A 24,237-nucleotide genomic window follows, 5' to 3' on the forward strand; every position below is an offset into this window, starting at 1 on the left:
GCGCGGTGCCTGCCCGCCGAGGCTCCGCGCGGTGCGGTGCTCCTGTTGGGGTTTGCTGTTTGCTGTTGCGCGGCTGGCGGCTGGCTGGCTGTGCTGGAGGTGCCCGAGGGGAAAGAGAAGCGCCCTTTTGCCTGCAGAGGATCGCCTTCGCCGAAGAAGGGCGTCTCTCTTGCGGTCGTTCCAGGGCGCCTCCGGCTATGGAGGCCGCTTTGGTGAAACCGATGGTGGCGGAGGTGAAGCCCGGTGCCGTGAGCGCCGAGCTGGAGGTGAAGAAGCTCCAGGAGCTGGTGCGCAAGCTGGAGAAGCAAAACGAGCAGCTGCGCAATAGAGCCGCTGCCACCCCCTGCCCTGCTTCGGCGCCTGGTCCGAGCCCGACCAGCCCTCTGCCCCGAGTAGCCTCTGCCGCCGCCGCCGCCGCCGCCTCCCCAGTCCCCCGCAGCAGCTCCCCTCCAGCCGGCCGGTCGAGCCCAGCGCCGGCTCTCGTATGCCAAGCCGAGCCCTTCGTCTACTTCAAGCCATCCCCCACCGGGGCACCCCACGAAGCCCTCGCCGCCCCTTCCATCCTTCTGCCCCCGGCCGGCCTTTTGGACGAGGTGGAAATCCTGGATCTTCGGAGGCTGGGAGGCTACGGCCGGGAAGAAAAGGAAAAAGAGCAGCAGCGCTTCCAGGAGGAGGAGGAGGAGGAAACCTGGTAGGGGATCTTGGCCCGACTTTTCCGCACAAAAGGCTTGTGGGCTCCCGCCTGGCTCTTCTTTCCCTGCGGCTCTTTCTGAAAGAAAGAAAGAGGCCCTTCCTCTTTTTTGGGTATCCAGCTGGCGCTTTCCAAAGCTCACTTTTCCAGCATTTAGCTGCCCAAATCCCCCCTTCTTCTTCTTCTTCTTCTTCTTCTTCTTCTTCTTCTTCTTCTTCTTCTTCTTCTTCTTCTTCTTCTTCTTCTTCCTCTTCCTCTTCCTCTTCCTCTTCCTCTTCTTATTACTATTATTACTATTATTACTATTATTATTATTCGCACAGTCAGCCAGATTTCCAGACTGGGTTTGGCATTTTTGTCTACCTATCAGTCTTTACCAATGTCCTGGGATAGGCAAATCTGGATGTTTGATGGTGTTACAGATATTGTGCAGGATGGAAGCTGTTCCAAGTAAAGCTGCCTTCTGCAATTGACTGGTGGTAAATTTGTCAATGTCAATGGTGTTCAAGTGGTGCTCCAGTTGTTTTGGGACTATTCTTCCTTCTATTATTATTATTATTATTATTATTATTATTATTATTATTATTATTATCATCATCATCATCATCATCATCATCATCATCATCAACCTCGGCCCTCCCTATCTGAACATTTCCATTTTCTCACTGATATTTTTTTTCCAACCATTACTTTTCCAAGTCCTCCATTTGCTTCCAACCTGCTTTTTTTTTTTTTTGCCTGTGCAGTTTAAAAACAAAGCTTTACAAACACTAGGCTTTAAAGACTTCTCTTTGTATTGGATTGGTGGATAATTCCCACGCATGAATATGCATAGGCATTTAAAATGGGAACGAGTATAAATTCTTAAAAGGAATTTAGCATGGAGCAGGGCAACTGAGATTTGTTAGCGTTGCGTTCTTTGCTGCATTGCCTTGACTATGTGGTGCAAAAAATAATCCTAGTGCACCGGTTACGATCCTAACTTGATGCTGATTGAAATAGGACAGTTATGAACAGCGTACCGTAATGTAGGGAAGTAATTATAAAATGGGGAAAGCTGAGGATTTCGAATATAGCCAGTCTGGAGCTCCTGGTTTAGCATTCATGTTTGAAATGGAGATTGAGTTGAAAATGAATGGGTAATACTGCCCTGGTGGGAGGGATAAATCTTGTGGCTTGGAAAAAATTGCACATGGATTTCAGTACTGTGGTCAGCAACCCTTGTGATGGTATGGTCTGCCTAGAATGTTTCTGAATAGATCCAAAGCAATAGGAGGCCTGCAAAAAACAATGAAAATGGAGGTGGTATTTGTGATATACTGCAGAAAAGGTATAAACTTCAACCGTCAGCAAAGCTGATGGGGTTTTTTCCTCCATTGTTAGAAAACTGCAGTCATTTTAGGAGAACTGCTTAGTCTTTTCGGAAGGAATAGAGAAGTTTGGGAAAAGAATACTGTTTCATACTTCTTCACTTTCTTACCACCATACCTTCTGATCATTCCTTTTGAGAAATTTAAAATGCTTCCAAAGAAAAGTACATGTAGAGATCTGTGTGGAAAGAAGAAACATCCTTCATGTTTCCCATATCAAATACCATTTATATTTCAATTCCATATTCCTCACTGTATCATAAAATCAATGGGTTTTTTTTTCATAATCTCAGCCATTAATATGACATGCTCTATATGCCAATGGACTCACTTCTAACATCACCACAAGCTTTCGTTAGGCATTTATCCATAAAGGACATTACATATAATTGTGCTGTTCTTGCACAATATTGAACACATTTGCTAAGAATTTCATTTTGTAAAATATTCTGGAATTTAAATACCCATCTGGGGAGATAAAAGGTACTCATATCAATAAATGGAACCCCACTGGTTCACCAGAGCCTTTCTTTTTAATCATCAGCTGCAGTCCATTAAGAAGTTGAGTTATGTTTAAAAGAATTCAACATGGTAAACCTGAAAATCAACAGAAAAATCTCCCAAGTCTTGTGAATCTTAATTCTAACCATACCATGGAAAGAAATGAGCTAATGAGTAAATAGAGAATGTCAACCAATAAAGGAGAATATTTATGGTTCAGTGGTGAAATGAGGGGGTCCTTGGTGCTCTCTGAGTTTGCTTGCTTTCTTGCAGACATTTCATTACCTTAACTAAGCAACATCATCAAACAGCAATAAAGGGGCCCGTTTGCTGTCAGTTTATATTCTGGTGTCCTGCCTGTAGTCTTAGATATTCTTTGGTTGGGCTGTTTACTGATGGCTCTTTGGCAATTTCTCGATTGAAGTATTGCTTACTTGATTGTTGATCTAAAGTTAATCTTTGCTGATCGGAATACTGATTACTGGTGGAGAAGTGCTGGAGTCTTATTCTCTTTTGGGCTGGTTGATTGCCTCTTTTGCATAGTCTGTAGATGTTGTTGATGTCTGTGTGTCTGTTGATGGCTGATTTGTCAGAGTGCCAGGCTTCTAGAAATTCCCTGGCATTTTCCCAATTGAAACTATGGTTAAATCTGTCTTATATCAAGGGCCTTCAAACTTGACAGCTTTAAGACTTGTGGACTTCCAACTCTCAGAATTTCTGAGCTAACATGACTGGAGGAGGAATTCTGGGAGTTGCAGTCCACAAGTCTTAAAGCTGTCAAGTTTGAAGACCCCTGGTCTATAGGTAGCAATGAACCTACCTAAAAGAATGGACTAAACTAGTGAATAAATTATTTTACTTTTTTCCTTTTCTAATATATCCTTTCCCCACCCTCAAACTGCCCCCTTCTCACTCCTATTCTCCTCACTTTGTTTCTTCACTAATCACCTAAAGATTATCTTAATGGTTATCTTAATATTATCTTAATAATCCTTTTAGATTTTTATTCCTTTGTTATGTGCCTGTATGATTTGACACATGCTTAACCCACATATTCAATTTAGATTTTGCCACTCCTAGTGGTTTTGGTAAGAATTTTAACATACAGTATTTAATGAGTAGATCAACTATAGACTAGATTATTGTCAGCCCTTTGAGGTCGTCCAGATCAGGAAACAGACGCCACAAAAAGTCTACGACTATATTGAGATAGGCTGTTGTAAGATCAACATGCAGACCTGACTGCATTTTCTCTTATATTCCAGGGAATCAGAGAGGAACCAGAATGAGACTTCCTAAAACCTTTTCTGTTTCCTGGAATCAAAGCTTGTTTTGGCACCTGTTGTAATGAGTTCTCAGTCGCAGGGAGGGGTCAAATATGCAATCAGTTTGCACACAAGAGACCTAAGTCCAGCCCTCCTTGAATTCCATTGACTCTTCTCTACTTCCAATTTGCCTTGACTATTAGTAGTTCAGATCTTTGTAAAGAGATAAAATGGAATAAACTTGTACTAATTTGAACAATCTTGGTTCCTGGTTTATTGCACCTGACAATGTCCATTTGATTTGCTTTACAACTGTGGAGTTCAAAATGGTTGCAAAATCGAATCCAGTCATGTAGTGCCTTGACTTATAACCACAATGGATTATGACTAAAATTCTGGAGCTTCTGGTGCCATGATGGTTAAGTTGAGGATTTACCTGTGTGGTATATAAGTTCAGTTCAAGGCTTGCTGTGAGCTTAACTATTGGCTCATATTATTTCACTAATGGATATACATTGCTATCTCCATTCTTGGAGAAATAAATAGTTACATGATCCTGATTTATAAAAGGCTAAAACTAATGTTTAAAATATGCTTCAAGCATTATATAGTTTTATTACTTGTAATTCACTTTCAAACACCAAAGGTAGAAAATTACAGCTAGCATCACTGCAAAGGTGGACCAATTGCTTTTGTGGTGTGGAGACAATAACTTGGTCCTCAACACCAATAAGACCAAGGAGCTTATAGTGGACTATAGAAGGAATAGATCAGACATCCAGCCCTTGCTTATCAGTGGAGACCGAGTGGAGCAAGTGGCCAGTTTTAAGTTTCTGGGTGTTATCATAAAAGAGGACCTGACCTGGGGTGCTCACATATCAGCACTGGTCAAAAGGGCCCAGCAGAGATTATACTACCTGAGACTTCTCAGAAAACAACAACTGAATGAAAAACTGCTGGTGACCTTCTACCGCTGCACCATAGAGAGTATCTTAACTTACTGCACCTCTGTATAGTTTGCCAATTGCACAGTGACAGATAGGACAGCACTCCAGACAGTTAAAGTCATTGCCCAGAAGATCATTGGTTGCCCCCTCCCCACTTTGGAAGAGTTTTATAGCTCCCGCTGCCTAAAGAAAATTCAAAACATTTTCAAAGATCCATCTCATCCTGGGCACCTTTTGTTTGAACTACTACCATCTGGCGGACAGTATAGGATAATAAAAACAAGGACAAATAGGCTGAAAAACAACTTTTACCCAGAGCAGTGAGTCTATTGAATTCTACTGTATAGTGCAATGTTAACGCAATATCAGGGGTTTTCAATTCAGTGTATAGAATGTGAAGGATGTGTGTTTGTATTTTATTTTTATAGTCATAATGTACACTGAAGATGGCATTTTATTTCATTGTACGAGGTACAATGAAAATAAAGTAAACTAAACTAAAGAATGCTTCCCTGAAAGTTTTCTCTGCTTCTATTTAGGCTATATGCTGCACCTGTTAAGGGCATCATGCAGCAAGAAAAATCATTGACTCCTTTGCAGTGGTGTCGACATGTTCTTGATAATCCAAGCCCTGAGATGGAAGCTGCCAAGCGTTCTTTGTGCTTCAGGCTGGAGCAAGGTAACTCTTAAGTTTCTGTTCTTAAGATTTATTTTGATTTTTCAATTAAACTTCTTATTGATTTTCAGTTGATTAGATTAGCACCAGTGTAAGATTAGTCATTTGAATGTTGTTCAGTATAGAGCTGTCCGTGTGTGTGTGTGTGTGTGTGTGTGTGTGTGTGTTTATAAAATAAGGATTAGGAATTTATTTGATTGGATTTTTTTTGGTTTTATGTCCATGATTTTAAGACACATTTCAAAGCTCTTTGTTGTGTTTCTGATATTCTTATCTTTTGGAAATACGGCTAAAGTCTGATGCGTGTTTATAAATAGTTATTTTCATTTGAATTTGTTGTTGTCATTTGTTGTCATTTTAAAATTCTTGCTTAGCTTGTACAACAATGTGTTTGTTCATTTGTCAGAAAACACCTTCAAATGAATACAGCCAGATAGAAGGTTGATTCAGAATAATTGTTTGTGAAATAAATGCAATATTGACAGTATGGTGAAATGATGAGTATGGCAAAGGCCAAGGAACCAATTAGAAGCAGACAAGCTATGAACACATTTATTCAGCTACTAGGTCTCTTATCAACATGGCAATTGGATTGATTTATTGCCTCTTGCAGAATTTTGCTCTATAACAATTCACTGGATACCTTTATCAGCATTTTTTCTTTTCAAGAAGTCTATGGACACCATCAGTGTCACCTGCCCTGTAGAAGTTCTAACTCAGCTTTTCCTTAAGCCTCTGATGCTATCCAGGATGCATAGTTTCTTTTAGAGAAACAGTTGGACTTGACCAAGTCTGAATATAAATGTGTAGGATTGTGTCAAGACTGTGACGGGGAATTCGATGTGGCCTTCCTCTACATTTTTGCAGTTCTCTCACTTATCAGAAAGCTTGACTCAAAGGTTTATTGTCCATTATGCAGAGAAGCTTTCTATCTACAATTGCCTGCTTCAGTTAAATTTAACTTGGATTTCCCCAGTTATTTCATGTTCATGTTTGATATTTACCACTTTCTTCCTTTTTGCACTTTTGGTGGATGGGTAAGATTAATATGAGGTGGAGTAGATTATGAATTCTAGATGCAAGAATGCTTAAAATATCTCATACATTGGAAGAGCTACCTTGAATTGGACAGATTGTGAGAAGGAATGAAAAATGTCTATTGCAATTCTGAAATTCCCATACAAACTATCATTATGAAGTGCCTCCAAATTGCCAGACAACAACTGATATATAATGGGCAGAAGGACAGAAAGAAAAACTGCTATAAGACAGCAGTCAGATTTAAAAAAAAATAGTTCCAAGATGGAACTATAATTTGAGTAACCAACTCAAATAGGATTCTCTCTAATTTTCATGAAGTTAAAAGGATCCTTGGTTGTATAAACAGAGAATCAAAATCACATGAAGTATTAGTACCACTTTATAAAGCCTTAGTAAGGCCACACTTGGAATACTGCATCCAGTTTTGGTCACCACATTACAAAAAAGATGTGGAGACTTTGGAAAAAGTGCAAAGAACAGCAACTAAGATGATTAAAGGCCTGGAGACTAAAACATATGAAGAACACTTGCAGGATTTGGGTTTTGTTTTCTGGAGAAAAGAAGGACTAGCGGGGACATGATAGCAGTATTTCACTATTTGAGAGGCTGCCACAAAGAGAAAATGAAAATTTTGTTCTCAACCTGAAGCATAAAATAATGGCTTTAACAAAGGGCTTTAGATGCAGAGTTAGCCAAAAGTCAAGATGGTACCTGTAATTGCACAAAGTCATTCACAAAATAAATATATATTTTTTAAAAGACCATTAGTCAATAGTCGGTTGCATCTACCATCTTGCAAACCTGCAGATGCCCTGCTTAGAATAGAATAGAATAGAATAGAATAGAATAGAATAGAATAGAATAGAATAGAACAACAGAGTTGGAAGGGACCTTGGAGGTCTTCTAGGCCAACCCCCTGCTTAGGCAGGAAACCCTACACTTCAGGCAAATGGTTATCCAACATCTTTTTAAAAACTTCCAGTGTTGGAGCAGTCATAACTTCTGGAGGCAAGTTGTTCCACTGATTAATTGTTCTAACTGTCAGGAAATTTCTCCTTAATTCCAAGTTGCTTTTCTCCTTGATTAGTTTCCACCCATTGCTTCTTGTCCTGCCCTCAGGAACTTTGGAGAATAGCTTGACTCCTTCTTCTTTGTGGCAGCCCCTGAGATATTGGAGCACTGCTATCATGTCCCCCCTAGTCCTTCTTTTTATCAAATTAGATATACCCAGTTCCAGCATCCGTTCTCTATATATGTTTTAGCCTCCAGTCCCCTAATCATCTTTGTTGCTCTTCTCTGCACTCTTTCAAGAGTCTCGACATCTTTTTTACATCATGGCGACCAAAACTGGATGCAGGATTCCACGTTTGGCCTTACCAAGGCATTATAAAGTGATATTAACACTTCACATGATCTTGATTCTATCCCTCTGTTTATGCAGCCTAGAACTGCTTGAAGTAGAGATGCCAACAGAGAAAGACTGAAAGAAAAAGAAACCAATAAGTTTCTACAAGATCAAACCCAACACAGGATAAGAAGTCTGTCAGGCTCTAAACTGGAAGTTAGATCAGCAGAAGGGAGACTCTGTAGAAAGGGGGATGCCCCAAACCAAGAAAACTGGGTTGTATTTAAGAGTGAAGCTCTATCTAAAGGGAATTGCTTATCCAGAGTTAGACAGAATAGTGAGTTATTGTATGTGGAAGCAACCTGAGCTGAAGGTAAGGAAGACAGAAAAATAATGAGTGTAAGCTTACCCAGTTTAAGTCTTACCTTTGCCCGCAGACAGATTCAAGTACAATTGTATGCAAAATATGGAACAGAGCCATGAAACTGGTGTAGCAACTGTTAGGAAAGGGAATGTAGAAATTCAGTTTTGCCTAGACTGGCTTGCTGCACCTATACATCAATCAATTCGTGGCAAGGGGAATAGATGTGTAAAACCAGTTTGGTCTAGTGGTTAAAGCACCAGGCTAGAAAGCGGGAGATCATGAATTCTAATTCTGCCTTACTATGAGAGGCAGCCAGATGACTTGGATCCATCCCTCTCTCTCAGTCCAATTCACCTCACAGGTGCTTGATGAGGAGAAAGTAGAAGGAGGAAGGAATATTAGATATATTTGCCACCTTGAGTTGTTTGGGGCTGGGAAGGGAGAGAGGGAAAGAAAGGGAGGGAGGAAAGAAGAAAGAATAAGAGAGAAAGAAAGAAAAGAAAGACAGTAAGACAGACAGACAGACAGACAGAAAGAAAGAAAGAAAGAAAGAAAGAAAGAAAGAAAGAAAGAAAGAAAGAAAGAAAGAGTCAGCCAAGAAGCACTGCATTTTTATCATTTTTCCAAAAACACATTTCACAACTTTGACTTTTACCACTTCCTTCCTCGGTTCTATTCTGAAATTACTTTTTCTAAGAAGAGCAGAAGGTCCATAGTCTTTTTTCCCCTTCCCTTTGCTATTGAAGGAACTCCTGCTCAAACTGACCGAAATAAATCTCACACTTTCCCTAACAGCAACGAAAAGCTCTAGATTAGAACATGCTCTGTCCGTCCTCTTCCAGGGTTTTTTTCTGTTTTTGGCACAAATGCTGTGTTTTTTATTACTGAGGTTCTTGGAATCCCAGCTGCAAAAACAGTAGCTTTGTTCCCTGTGAGAATCTTCTCAAAGGCACAATTGTGGCAAAATAACGAAGGCTCTTTACACGTGGGCTGCAGACTGCGTTTGGAGATGGCCTTGGATCAGACTGTTATGACACTAGTCCAAAGGCACAAAAGACCTTTTTCAATTTAAAGGCATTTACATTTTATGATTTCTAATAAAAAGGACAAAAGGTTGAAATTTGTCTTAAAAATGGCTTTTGCTATTCTTGGCTTTTCTTTAAATAAGATCAAGGATAGGATCAAGGATAATAAAAACAAGGACAAATAGGCCGAAAAACAGCTTCTATCCCAGGACACTACTGTATAGTGCAATATTAATGCACTATCAGGAATTTTCAATTCAATGTATAGAATGTGAAGGATGTGTGTTTGTGTTTGTTTTCATAGTCATAATGTACACTGAAGATGGTATTTAATTTCGTTGTACGAGGTGCAATGACAATAAAGTAAACTAAACTAAGAAGACATGTTGAACTATTCTCTTTCATATATGTGCATGCATAATTTAGATAAACGATTCATTCAGTCCATCAGTGGCTGTATAACAATCTGGCATTTAGCATGATTATAATGGAAGAATGTATGCCGTGGAGTGTGTACGTTTTCATTAAAAAATGTATTTGTGTAACTTGAAATTTCACTGGTGAAAAGAAGAAATATTTACATTTATTGACTTAAAAGCTTAAAAATGGGGATGCAATTTATATTGGCTTCTTGGCAAGTGAATCTGTGGTTTTACCATGAAATTTCACTTAATCGAGTTTGTTGTCAATAATTAATCCAAATAATATTGTCTTTCAAAAACCTTTCTTCTATGCTAATTAAAAGCTCACGAATACAGCATTGCTTTTAAGCATTTAAAAACACGACTTTGTTATTCTGTATGCAATAACGATGATTTTAGTGTTTAACAAAACTAGCTTCTAAAGTTCTTGTTCTGGTATGTGTACTTATTTTGTCCATAATCAGAATATTTTCATATCCTTTCTTTTACTGTTAAATTTCAATTTAAATAATTTGTATAGGTAAATATTGGTACCAAGATGTGTTTTAAGTGTTCAGGGTTAAATTGTATTGTATGAGAGAGAAGAAAATTAAGAAAAGAAAAACCCTTTTTTATTCTTTCCTTCATAATGTGGTTCTTTTTTATTTATTTTAAACAGGGTTTTCCCCGTTCTAACCTATAGAAAATTATTGGTATTCTATCTGTTCAGTAGGACTAACTCCCATGCAAATGGCATCTTGTTTTGATACAAGATGGGCAGCAAATAAATTTAATAAATCTCTCATACATCAGTTGGTTTGGGAATAAATTGCCCTTTTCTCCAGTGAGACTTATCCTGCTAGATGTACATATATCAATAATGTTTGATCTTTCTTGCGATATTAACTTCCCAATAGATATGCAATCTGTTGCTAAATACAAACTGATATTTTCTTTTCTGTGCCCACTAACAGCTAGTAGATGGCGGAGTCTCTTCTCTTCATCTGTATCCTTGGCTTTTCCTTATAGTCCTGTTGCAAGGTTTACTCCATATAGCAATAGCTTTAACAGCCCTGCGTTCCCTAAAACCTTCAGCAAAGCAATATTAACACCTGAACAAACAGGTAATGCCTACTTTCTTACTAACATAGCAATTTAATATTCTCTCAGCCCAAGTCCTATAGGTTTACAGAGGGTATATTTAAGGTCCCTCTGTAAGGAAAACTAGGAATAGACAGAAAATAACTAGGAACCCCAGATCTAAAATAAATCCGTACTGCAGTTTTCATTTTTCTTTCTTTGTTCTACTTAATGAATCAACTCAAAGCATCATCATCTTTTTTTCAGCTTTGTAAAAGAGGGTTTATTTAATGAATAACATAAAATGGTGCTCAGGTGTCATCCACATTCCTAATAACCATATGCAAAGTATGCATATCATTGGATTGCTGGGGTGGGTTTGGTACATTTTCTGTAGCAGGAGTGTCAAACTCAAGACCCACGGGACACAAAGGACCAACCCAGGGGCACACCTGCCCTCCCAGGCTCTGTTTTCTCTGGCAGAGGGCTAGCAAAACAAACTAAAAACAAAGCAAATGGAGAAATGTTTCCTCTTTTGGATTTGAGCATCCAAGAAGGGACAGGAAAGGAGAAAGGGGAAGAGGAAAGAAAAAGAAAAAGAAGGAAAGATGGGAAGAGAGCAAGGAACGAAAAATAAGGAGAGAGGGGAAGGAAGAAGAAAGGAGAATGAAGAGGGAAGGAAAAAAGAAGAAAAGGAGGGATCGAGGGAGGAAGGAAGGATGAAAAGAAGGAAGGAAGGAGATTATAATGAGAGAGAGGGAGGGTCTGAGGGAAGTCCTGACTTAGCACTTGGCCACCACAGGTGTCCCCGACACGAGTGACGTCAAGCTAGCCATGCCCATCCCAGCCCTCCGAGGTCAAACACAACCCTGATGCGGCCCTCAATGAAATCGAGTTTGACACCCCGTTCTATAGTGTCATTGAGTTTTTCATCCAAGTAGATATTTATGATATTGGGATGATGCAGACATACTGTATATAACAGTCACATTCTTAGTTTATTAATCTATAAACTAGTGCTGTTATCTTTATGAAATGTTTATGGATTTAATGTTTTTCAACAGATTGCATTTCTAGAAGCTCCCCTCTTAGTCCCCAGTCATCTCTGGACAGTGAATTGAGCACCTCAGAATTAGAAGATGATTCCATTTCCATGGGGTACAAACTACAAGACCTTACAGATGTCCAGATTATGGCTCGGCTACAAGAAGAGAGTGAGTTGAAATTTTTATTTTCCTTTTTCTGAATAGTTGCATTTATTTATTTAAACCTTTATTGTCGGTGTGCAACATGTGTACAACAAGATTGGCTGAGCCTCCCTTAGTGCACCTTCCCCAAGACAATGCAACTCACAGTGAAAGACAGAAAATCCCTAACCCAATGAATCCTACTAACAAACACACAATCCTATTGCACCAATGTGAACATATTGCATGTCGCGCCGACCCTTGTTGGTTTTTTTTTGCTTTCTGATTAGAAAAAAAAGCTTGATCTTTGCAAAATAACATGATTTTGTAGAAGATAAGTTTTTTTTAAAATTGCAAATGTGCTATAGTATTTTGGTTTTTAAGGGAAAATAGTGTTTGCATACTACTTTTCCGTAACTCCTTAAAACATCTACATATTTTTACAAAATTGAATTGCTTTTCTTATGACCGGTGCATGTTCCCTGGAAAATAGGCATTGAATTGAAGGAGGAGGAGATTGGTATTGTATATACACAGTCGTACATTTGCCTTTGCATATGGAGTACTTCAAAGCCTTAAAAATGTGTATGCTCGTATACTTTCAAGAACTTAATTGAATAGCCAATGTAAATCTCAATTAACTATCCTAACTTAATATGGCATTTGATCCACTGCAAAGAGAAGAAACCTAATTGGAGTGAAGAGTGTGCTAGTTGCATAAAAAGAAAATGGCAGTGTGTCGCTTTTGTGCTAAAAATTTATGCATAGTCGTTTTCAGTTGACGTTGATCTGAACTGAATTTTTGCAATGTGAAGATTACTATACAGGTGCAATGCCGTGTTTTTCTACCAACCTAATGGCATCTATTGTAAGAGATTGTGTGGTTCTGGGAAAGGAATGGAAGAGAGGGTGAATGTAAATAATCAAGATTTGACAGGAAAATCAGTTGATAGCTTATCTCATTGAATGTCAACCTGAATGGAAAGAAACTTAGAAAGAAGCAGGCTAGCTGCCACCTCACATTTGCTTGTGTTTCGATATCATGCGCTGACGACGTGCCACAGACTCTGGGGAGCGTGGATGGGAAGGTGGATGCTTGTGGGGGGGGAAAATGAAAATAACTGCCACTTGGTGAAAGTGAAAGTAATTGCTGTATTCTCCCCAGAATGCTGTTTCAAGGTCAGCCGGCTGGGAGAAGAATGCAGCGCATACCAACCTGTGCTTGAAGTGACATTCTGAAAACACCTTGCTTGAACCTGATTGATCGGTGGTGGGGAACAGCAATGGGAGGCAGCTAAGGAAAAGCAAAGTTGAACTTAGGGATTTTGGCGCACAATTCTCAGGGCGCTTGACTTCTGATAAAACTATACCTTTCTCAATAAAGAGAGCCAAGGGTCATTTCTATTTGGAGGTTTTAGTTTGTGGCAGGTGTGACAAAGTCTTTTAAAGAATTCAGACAGACTGTTTTAATTATACCCTCGGTATAAATAAGGCTGGGAAATTTCCTCTTACAATTTCAAAGAGTATGTGTTTACCTGGATTCCCATTAAAGAAACCTTACCGAAATCTCTGTAATTCTTGCTTCTTTGATCATGGTTTGTCCGGCAAGATTAAAATAGTAATGCAATTATATTTATATTATTATTAGAAATATAGTTTTTACCACTTTTGTATTTTGGATCTTGTCTTCTTTTACAGGCCTGAGGCAAGACTATGCTTCAACGTCGACATCAGTGTCAAGAAACAGTTCCAATGTATCTCTTCCTTTGATCAAAAAAGGGACCAGTGGTGACCAGGAATTTGATCGTTATAGCCTTGAAGATGAGGAAGAGGAATTTGTCCACTTACCCCCTCCACAGCCTCGACTCACACGTTGTTCTCCTTTCCAAAAAGGAATTCCCCATTCCCAAACGTTTTCCAATATACGTGACTGTAGGAGGAGCCCAGTTTCCCCATATTTTCCCTACAGTAATAATCAACAGCAGCCATTTTGTTCTCCTCAACCCCCAAATCTTCTGGAGTCTCAGTCAAGCAGAATTAATGGAGGTAAGAGTGGCTGGCTTGTGTAACCTGAGTTTGTCATGACATAAGCTTATATCTGATCCCGAACACACTGTAATACTAGTGGGCTGTGCTTTTTTTGACAATATGCCTAAAAATAATTCATAAAGGCTTAATATTCTGGAAGTAGTTTCCTTCAAATTTCTTTTTTTATTTCCTCACACAAGCACACATTTTCTCTTCCATAAGAAGAGGATTCCTGTATTCAGCAGTATGAGTTTTGCTGCTTCAAGTGGAGCTCTTGCAACCCTGTTACTCTCAGCCATCACAATCATCCCAACAGGAATGGGAGTCATATTCTAATACAGTTGGAAGGTATTAATTAAGTAAAGGTTAATTTAAATGAAGGATCAAAATCCATGCATCTCAGTAAGCTGCATTTATTATTGGGGTAACCCTGAGTAATAGATGCTGCTAGCTGATCATTATTATTATTATTATTGTTGTTGTTTTGCATTAAAATTCTTAATTCTGTCAGCATTTCTTTAATTTTGGAAGAGAAAACATTCTTTTAATATATATTATTAAATATATATTAGATAAAAGGTAAATGTTCCCCTCGCATATACGTGCTAGTCATTTCCAGTTCTAGGGGGTGATGCTTATCTCCATTACAAAGCCGAAGAGCCAGCGCTGTCCGAAGATGTCTCCGTGGTCATGTGGCCGGCATGACTAAACACCAAAGGCACACGGAGCACTGTTACCTTCCCACCAAAGTGGTCCCTATTTTTCTACTTGCATTTTTACATGCTTTCGAACTGCTAGGTTGGCAGAAGCTGGGACAAGTAACAGGAGCTCGCTCCGTTGCATGGTGCTAGGGATTCAAACCGCCAAACTGCCAACCTTTCTGATAGACAAGCTCAGTGTCTTAGCCACTGAGCCACTGCGTCCCTCAAATATATATTACATTATATTAAATTATCATTAAATTATATGTTAACAGTATTTGACAGCTTTACAATTAAGTACACCTGGCAAATACTATGTCAGAAGTTCTGACAAGAAGGCATATAAATTATAGCTAGCTGGGATTTGAACTAGTTTATTTTATGATGATAGGTTGTTATTTATTTCTAGATAAGATATACATCATTTTGCCTTCCTTAGGCCCAGGCAGCTTGAAACCTGCTAAATCTGTTCACCACATATTGTGACTGTTTTGGGACTGCAGCAGAGCTGAAGTCCTTTAAGGGCAAAAAGCGTCATTCTTGAATACATCTGACTTGGTTGGTTAGCACAGATTTAATTTTCAAAGTTGGGATGGCACAAAAATTAAGGTAGAAGTTAATACATAACCTTTTCTACCACTCTTTCGATCAAGCAAGTTAGGACCAGAAGGGAGAGGAAATACGAAGTAAGGAAGGTTGAGGCTGAGTTGAAGTAGCTTCAACTGGCATAGATTTTCTGAACTGAAAACTTTCAGAGCCACGTAGGGCAAATTCCTCCCATTTCTTTTTTTTTGAAATATCACAATCAGCATTATTCCCATCCCAGAATCTTAGTGTGAAAAGAATATGGTTGGAGTTTTCTAAGTTAACATATTGCCATAGGGAATTGGCACGGTACAATCAAAACAGATAAGATTTTGCCATTATTAGCTTGCTTGAACAGCTGCGTCCTTCTGTAAATCCCACACCGATTGGTCCTTTTGACTTGATCCAAAAGAACTATCTCTTTGAAATTCATACCTGATTTTTTCAGACCATGCAAATGTCTTACTTTTGCTGCAGACAAACTCCGAAGAAGCATGCCTAATTTAGCTCGAATGGCAAGTACCCTTACTGTCAATGCAAACAGCAGCCCTGCTGGTTCTGTGAGGAACAGCCTAAGTTTTGATTCTAACTTGCATGGAGCCAGTAATGGGGTATCTAGAATTCAGTCTTGCAGTAAGTATGAGAATGTTCATGCTTTTTTTTATTTATGTGTTCATTGAAAGCTGTTGGATTACCATTCTTTCCTGATTTTGGATCTTTTGATCCAATAGTTCTATAGTTCCTATGGCAAATCATTGGGATTGATAGGAATGAGCAGGCCCCCAGATTTAGGTGTTGGGGAGTGGGGGAAACTAGAATATTTTTTGTTGTTCTTGCTTCAGGTCGTTTTTTTCTTTTCAGTATCACCTTAAATTTATATCTGTAGCTTTCCAAACAATTGCAGGCAGTATGACTTTTTTTCTTCCCTCCTTCCCTTCCTGAGGAACTGTTTCCTCAGAGCAGTTGATTCATGATCAGAAACGGGTAGGACTTCAGGGGTCTTGGGGTTGTTGTTCAAATGTGAGTCTGCCAAATATGATAGGGCCGTGATGGCGAACATATGCCATGCGTACCACAAGTGGCATGCAGAGCCATCTCTCTGGGCACGCAAGCTGTCACCCATTGTTCTTCTGTATTCCGGCACACCAGCCAGCTGGTCTTCACGCGCCTGGGATTGCCGGAACCTAGAAGAGCAGCCGCCCAGTGCGCATGCACATGACAGGCACCTGCTCTTTCAGTTTCTGGCACGTGCATGTCCACCGACCAGCTGGTTTTCATGCACGCATGCATGTTAGAAACTGGAAGGCCAGGTGCCGGTGAACATGCGCACGCCGGAAACCAGAAGAGCAGCCACCCGGCACGTACAACAGGAAAGAACTACATAATAACTGAGCATCTGACTACATTTTTATATAGTACATTTGTTTAAATAATTTACTTCCTCGTGTTAATATGTGGAGCAGAGGTGGTATTCAGCAGGTTCTCTCCAGTTCTGGAGAACTGGTAGCGGAAATTTTGAATAGTTCAGAATACCACCTCTGACTGGCCCCACCCCCATCTATTCTCTGCCTCCCGAGTCCCAGCTGATTGGCTGGGTTTTTTTTTGTTGCCCTGCACAGGAGAACGGAGCTGGAAAGCAGGTTAGTGGGGTGGGAAGGGAATGGAGATTTTACAGTATCCTTCCCCTGCCACGCCCACCAAGCCATTCCCACAGAACCGGTAGTAAAACAAATTGCATCCCACCACTGATGTGGAATCACTGTCAGGAATTATTTACATTTCTCTTAAATTACAGTTCTCCGTTAATCTGTTCTATTTCTCCTCTTTCTAGTTCCTTCACCAGGGCAACTTCAACACAGAGTCCACAGCGTGGGACACTTTCCAATATCTGCCAGGCAGCCCCTCAAAGCTATGGCCTATGTGAGTCCAACAGTTCAAGGAAGTAACAGTAGCAGTAGCCTTGGGTTGTCCAACAGCAGCTTGCAAATGCACTCCAGTACAAGCATTCCAGTGCCAAACAAGACTGCAAACACAAATATTGTAACTCGTAGTAGTCTTCCTAGGCCTTCCCTGGCCATCGGTGGAAGCAGTATACCTAGGAGCAAAATTGCACAGCCAATTCGAAGGTAAGAATACATTTTGTTGAAGGAGAAATTGGGCTTATAATCTTTAAAGAATAATCCCCACTCCCCTGAAGTTCTCTCATGAAGTCTAGAGATGCCTAAGTGAGTAAGAATTCTCATATATCAAGTACAGGTAGTCCTCGACTTACAATGGTTCCTTTAGCGACTGGTCAAAGTTACAACGGCCCTGAAAAGTATGATTTATGACCATTTTTCACAGTTGCAACTTTTGTAGCATCCCCATGATCAGTGATCAAAATTCAGATGCTTGGCCACTGGTTCCATACTTACGACCGTTGCAACCTTCTGACAAGCGAAGTCAATGGGGAATCCAGCTTTGCTTAATCAGGTTGCTAACTTATCAACTGCAGTGATTCGCTTTAACAGCTACGGCAAGAAATATTGTAAAAAGGAGCAAAACTCACTCAACCAACATCTCACTAAGCAGAAATTTTGGGGTCGATAAGTGCTTGTAAATCGAGAGCTACCTGTATCTGCATTAACTTAATCTTTGGGTAAGGTAGGAGTGTGATGTCCATCAGATTCTTGGTGGATTCTTTGGATTCTAACCCTAATCATAAACTGTACCAATAAAGGAAATCTACAGGTCATCTGAATCAGAGCAAAATGTAAACTAAAGAGGAGCAGTAACCACCCTTTCTCCTGATATGAGCCACTGCTTTTTTCAGGGAAAAATCTTGAGGGACACTATTTAAACGACTGGTGGGTGTTAGTAATGTGACCCTTAGAAGCCTTATGGCCACATCTAACTTCTCCTAATGGCATAATGCTCCAAAATAATTCATTTTTATCCAATTATCTAAAGCAGGGGTGTCCAACCTTGGCAACTTTAAGACTTGTGGACTTCAACTCCCAGAATTCCTCAGCCAGCTTTGCTTACAGCCTTTGCTGGCTGAGGAATTCTGGGAGTTGAAGTCCACAAGTCTTAAAGTTGCCAAGGTTGGACACCCCTGATCTAAAGTATCATGGAATGAATGAATCGCACACAATTGGGTAACCCACCTGAAATCTGAGTAGGTTTTCAAAGGGAAAGCCAAAAACATGAAATATATGACAGTTTCCTCATATTTTGGCTTATTTTCATCTTTTAAGGCTTAAATCGGAACTATTTCAACTGATGGCAAAATCTAACTAACCGTATCTGGGATTGGATGCTAAACAGATTCAGGTTTAGCTAGTCCTTAGAGGGAAAAAGGCCAAGAATCCCAGACTTCAGGTTAAAAAATTGGGAAAAGCAATGGACAGTCACTGATAAAATGTATTAATCAGAGCTGAGCTTGACTTGAAGCAGGTTTTTATCAGTGACCACCTACAATATTGTCAAAAAGCACCAGTAGCTGCCATGCTACAGGCCAATAGGTTTTTACCACTGCGTTATGCATTATGCACCACTACTTTTACTGCTATAGGGAATTCAGTCCAGAGAAGTAAAAATAATGAGAAGTAGTGTATAAGATGAAGTATTTCATAATGCTTTGGGAAATGAATAATAGATTGCATGGTGTTCTCCCATCAACCTAAGAACATTTTTTTTTTTGAATGATTGCAACTTGCTAGGAGAAGCATTGTTTCATTGTCTGGGTGAGTATATTTGGTTTAGTATGTTAATTACTTGAGTAAACTGTGCCTTTTTATTCTTTCCATAAAAGAAAGCTTGTGATTGTCATGTATCCTAAATAGAATGTTCCTGCCAGGGTATCACAGCTCTATTTGAGTCCAGTAGAACTCAGATTTTGCTTCTGTGGAAGGACAGTTTTGCAGTATAATAACTCCCCCCCCACTTCTAAACTCCATTTTTCAACTTTACTTAACTCCATGCATATAACATCATTTACATTTGACATAAATGGGTACCCATCATTCAGATTGGCAGCTCATTGTCTGGCAATATGCATACTTTAATCTTCCGTCATCTTCAGTTCCACCCAGAGGTTTCTGTACTGATGAGGCACCCTTCATTATGCAATTCCAGGAGCATCCAGACAATTCTTTGTAACAGACTTCCTGCTTATAAATTAATCCAGCTCAAGCTTACCAGCTGATACTGGGTTTATTGAAACTAACAAGCCACCTCTAACTTTGATTTTATATCTGATACTGATACTAGTCTTTTAGGGGAGTTTCCCTATGAGAATGTAACTGACAACTATAAAATATGTATAGAAAACGTTAAGAACTTGGGGCCAAAGTTCGTGGGACCATTCCACAGAATAAAGATTTATCAACCCAGTCACGGTGCAATTGAAGCTGCCCCGATTGTTAGGGAAAATACACCCGGTATTCCATAGCAGCCTATTAAAACCCATGGTCGGATCAACGCTGAGGCCCCTACCTCGTCAGCCCCCAGCCCCACCCAGACTAATGATTTAATTGGGGTAACTGCTGGAATCCTGACACTAACCTTCTCTCTGCTTATTATCAAAGTAAACACTAAATGGTTTTTTTTGGTGTCAGCATGGATATGAGGTTGTTAGCGACATGCTATATTGGAGAACTGAGTCACCAGAGATTTACATGCAAAAAATGCAAAAATAATCCATGGTATCAGCAGTTGGAAAGTGACAAGTAGTAAATAATGGGAAACATCAATATCAATAGGTAGATATCGGATTAAATAGTTTTTTTCAGTTGGTTTGTGCTGTAATCCTATTAATTCTGGACTGCCTTTGGTTTTATACAGCCAATAAATTGGCGTTGGCAAGGTATGAATTCTTTTAACTGAGCAGTTGTCTTGACATTAGCTATTGTGATGTCTTTCCTTGGAGAAAAGGACTTTGCCTTATTTTATGCTTAACTTGTTTTGTTTTTTTGAAACAGTTTTCTCCAGCCACCGAAACCTCTTTCTTCATTTACTACTCTACGGGATGGTAATTGGAGAGATGGCTGTTATTGATGTCAGGTCAATCTGAATCCCATTCAAGAAATAGCTCAGATCTCCTACCCAGCTGGCTGGGTAAATATAACTTTAGGAGTGCTATAACTTAGTGCTCTTTGTTATTCTTATTCTTCTGTACTTATCATTGTCACTAAATATATTGCACTTAATTGTCTGCTTAAGCAAAAAGCAGTACAGATAGTTCTAGACTTACGACCACAGTTGGGGTTGAAATGTTGGCTGCTGAGCAATATTGTCATTAAACATGTCATCAAGAAACTGGACCTCATTTTGCCATGGTTATGAAGTGATTCACATAGTCATTAAGAGAATCATTGTTTGTTAAACAAATCTAGATTCCCCAATTGACTTAGCTTGTTGGGAGCCAACTGGGAAAATCATAAATTGCAAATTATGTGACGACAAGATGCTGCAATGATTGTACATGCAATGCCTCTTAATTGCAACCAGTGCCAGTTCCCATGTACCTGAATTGCAATCATCTGACTGCAAACGGGTCTAGGACAATTTGACACAGCCAACTCACCACGGCCCACTTTCCACAGGACAACTTGCCACGGGACAAGAGTTACGGTAAAGAAACGGTGCAATAGAATCTCTAAAGAAAACGTTTTGACCCAGGCTTTGTCAAACATAATGAAACACAAACTTGTTTTAAAAGCAAAACCTATTTTAATGCAGCCCTGGGAATTACTTTCATTTCTAGCCAGAACTAATTTGAAACAGTTCCCCAAGATAACCACATGCCTTTCAGTGCTGTGGAATGCTGCCCAAAACAGAAGTATCCAAATTAATTATAACAGAAAGCAACTGAAGTATCAGAAAAAAACGACCAGAGTACACAGCTTCAAGGATGACTCTGAACCGATCGAACTACTTTGCTTCCTGCAAAGATTTCAGCATTGATGTCTGACTTTTATCCCTTATGGGAGAGGCAATCACCTCCCAGCCTTACTCCCAGGTCACCCCTTCTGTTTCAGCTGCTCTCGCCTTCTAGCAACTCTGTGCACATGCACACTGGGAACAGGCTCCCCTGGGTCCTCTGCTGCTGCCAGGCTCCGAAGGCAGCACCCCACTCCCAGATGGTCCTGGCCCCATCCCTGCATCAGGTGCAGGACTCTCATCTGAGTCCTCTCCAGACTCCCTGACTGGTCCCCTTTCTTCCTCACTGTCCAATTCTGCTGCCGTCTGCACCGGCTGCTGGCGAACCACAACAGAAAGGATGCAAAAGAGGGTCAGAATGAAATGTGAATGACAAAAATTAAAATGCTTTTAAAAAATTATTTTAAATAATGAAATTGAATTGTTAAATTGTCCCACAGTGAGCTGAGCTGCAGTGAGTTGGCTGTGGCAAATTGTACCGCAGCAAGTTGGCTGTGGGAAGTTACGGTGCACCAGTTGTAGCTTCAAGGACAAGGTTGTAAGTCATTCTTTTCCAAGGCTGTTGTAACTTGGAAGAGTTGTTAAATGATCGTAAGTCAAGGACTATCTGTATTATGAAGTTAGCGTTGCATTGTTCTTATTTAACGTTTCAAAATACATGCACAAAGTACCTGAAGTGTCCCTCTCGGGGAGTCAAAATGTGACTTCTGAATGTCAAGTCAGAATGAAGTGAGTTTATTTTAAACATGTGTTTCTTGCTTTCTTTGCTCTCTTTAGCTAGGCATTTTTTACCTTGTAGATTTACAAATTATTACCTACTTCATTTTTTTATAGTCTTTTCAAGAAAGCATATTTTTTGCACTTGATATCTTTTTTGTATTTGCTTGAAAAAGAGTGTCAAAATTTTCATGTATGTTCTCTCTCTATATATTTTGTCTTTTAATAATCAGTATTTGGTCAGGATATATGTTAAGTGCATACCTAAATCCAATGAAGTCTATCTGGTGCCAACTTTATATAGCTTTATGCTAAGTTGGTCAAATACTCAATGAAAGTTCCAATCAGTCTTCAACATGAAACAGTAATTTAAATGATAGCAGTCAATCACGTGGGGTAAGGATACAGGAGTGGGGAGGAAGAAGGAACAGAAAGCAGAGATTGGATTTAGATGAAGACTGAATGGATGGTAAATATGCTAGTGAATGTATGATATAACAGTATGCACTTAACAGGGTTTTAATTTAAATTGCCATGAGTTTGTTCCCTCACCTCCTTGTTAATTTATTACCACAATGTTCTATTTCTAAGGAAATATGTAAATTGCATTGCACTAAAAAGTTGCAGTGATCTCCTACTTATATAGTCAGATTTCAATACTTTATTATAAAGAATACACTTGCAGTGTTTTATTAACAATTGTATATGATGGAAATGAATATGTTTTCATGGAAGTATTACATTTTTGATAAAACTTTGGCAAAACATTTGAATTGCACTAATAAATGCTTTCTTACTTAAAGAGGATGATTTGAATACTTGACTACCACTTGCACTCTGCAGATCTAGAAATTTTCAGGAATAAAGACATTTATTTCAGCAATAGAATATTTTGGCATGTGCAATAGAAATGGGCCATCTGTGTTGGCTCTGCTTCATTTTTATTTAATTAATAAGTATACAGTCTGATTGAGGTAACCAATCACAAGGTAAATTAAAAATACCTTAGCAAGGTAAATTAAAGATACCTTAACTCCTGGTTAGGAGTTTTGCTGCCAGGAAAATGGCAGGAACCTATCTGGGCAGTTTCTGAAAATTGGATACAATAGATCAGAAGAAAATAAATAAATAAATAAATAAATATGTGCCTGATGCATCTCTACAAGTCATGCAGCTCAGTGGTATGATTCAGCTGGTTTGCACCGGTTCACACGAACTGGTTGTTACATTACCCTCTCCCCTGCTATCAAAGTGGATCCTGGGTGCTGCGCTGTAGTGTAGTAATGGCAACGCAGTGGTCAGCGCAAGGGAAAGAGAACACTGCTTTCTTCTCCTTGCTCCTCCTCCCCTCATGCCGAGCGCTCCATTGCCCATTTCTCCATTGCAGCATAGTGCAGCACCCAGGATCCACTTTGATAGTGGTGTGTGTGTGTGTGTGTGTAATTTAACAACCTGTTCATCAGGGCCAGGTTGGCCATTGCAGGAGGATCGACCCACATGTGCAGTGGAGCTGTAGGATGGAGATGGACCACGCCTCCAACCTGACCCTGGGAGAACCGGTTGTTAAATTATTTGAATCCCACCACTGATGCAGCTCCTCCAAATTCCACCCAATAAAGTAACTGTACAGCAGAAAGTGGACACATTACCCTGAGCGAGCTAAATGAAGTCTGAACTTTTTTTTCCTGCAATTTTTTCTCAATTTGAATTTAATGAAGTAAAAGGTTGAAAAAAAAAGCTTTTGTGTTCTGCTCCGGTTTGGACATTCTTCTCCATGTGAATATCTATGGAGTTTCTCAGTCATCCAGGTCATGGTTGTCCGAAAGGTGCTTTTTCAAGAGGTAACTGGACTTTTTGGTTTTTCTTTGAAGACGTTTTACTTGTCATCCAAGAAGCTTCTTCAGCTCTGACAGAATAGTGGAGACTAAAAGGATTTATACTCCTTGCAGACATCTGGTTCAGAAAGTCCAGCTGCCTCTTGAAAAAGCATATTTGGGACGATCATGACCTCAATGACTGATAATCTCCATAGACAGGAGACAAAGAAACTAGCCATCTTTCTCACAACCATGGTATAGCCTTTTACAGGACGCTTACGTTCAGAAATCTTAATTTCTAAATATTTACTTTGCAACCATCTTAACACTATTAGAGGCCTTCAGAATGACATGCTTGAAAAGCATTCATTGGGTGAGTTTATCTTCAACTGATTCTGGCAGGGTGGTGGCAGGGAATGGAAAGATTTATATTCTTCACAGACAGCTGGTCATTTGCATTCTTTTAGAGAGTTGTTGAGGCCACTTGCAGGTTTATCTGTGTCCTCAGGGTCATCAATTCCCTACCATCCAGTCAGAACTGAAGAAGCTTTTTGGATGAGAAGTGAAACATCTT

The 24,237-nt window shown here is 39.7% G+C and overlaps 1 protein-coding gene across 2 annotated transcripts; it reads left to right on the forward strand.

The window, feature by feature from the left end:
• SLAIN1 (SLAIN family member 1) lies at window positions 1-22,941 on the forward strand. Of its 2 annotated transcripts, XM_087937961.1 has the most exons (8): window positions 1-691; window positions 5,314-5,453; window positions 10,601-10,750; window positions 11,771-11,920; window positions 13,592-13,939; window positions 15,685-15,840; window positions 17,039-17,333; window positions 20,169-22,941. In XM_087937961.1, exons 1-8 carry the CDS (start codon window positions 198-200, stop codon window positions 20,242-20,244), a joined length of 1,809 nt encoding a protein of 602 aa, XP_087794087.1. In that variant the 5' UTR covers window positions 1-197; the 3' UTR covers window positions 20,245-22,941. The 2 variants fall into 2 exon arrangements, with proteins under 2 accessions (XP_087794087.1, XP_087794088.1); XM_087937962.1 differs by lacking the exon at window positions 10,601-10,750 and having other exon boundaries at window positions 19-691.
• Window positions 22,942-24,237: the final 1,296 nt, after the last annotated feature.

The sequence above is a fragment of the Pseudonaja textilis genome, chromosome 8 (assembly GCF_049901715.1).
Source record: "Pseudonaja textilis isolate UNSWEBS1 chromosome 8, rPseTex1.2, whole genome shotgun sequence".
In the NCBI taxonomy this organism is placed as follows: Eukaryota; Metazoa; Chordata; class Lepidosauria; order Squamata; family Elapidae; genus Pseudonaja; species Pseudonaja textilis.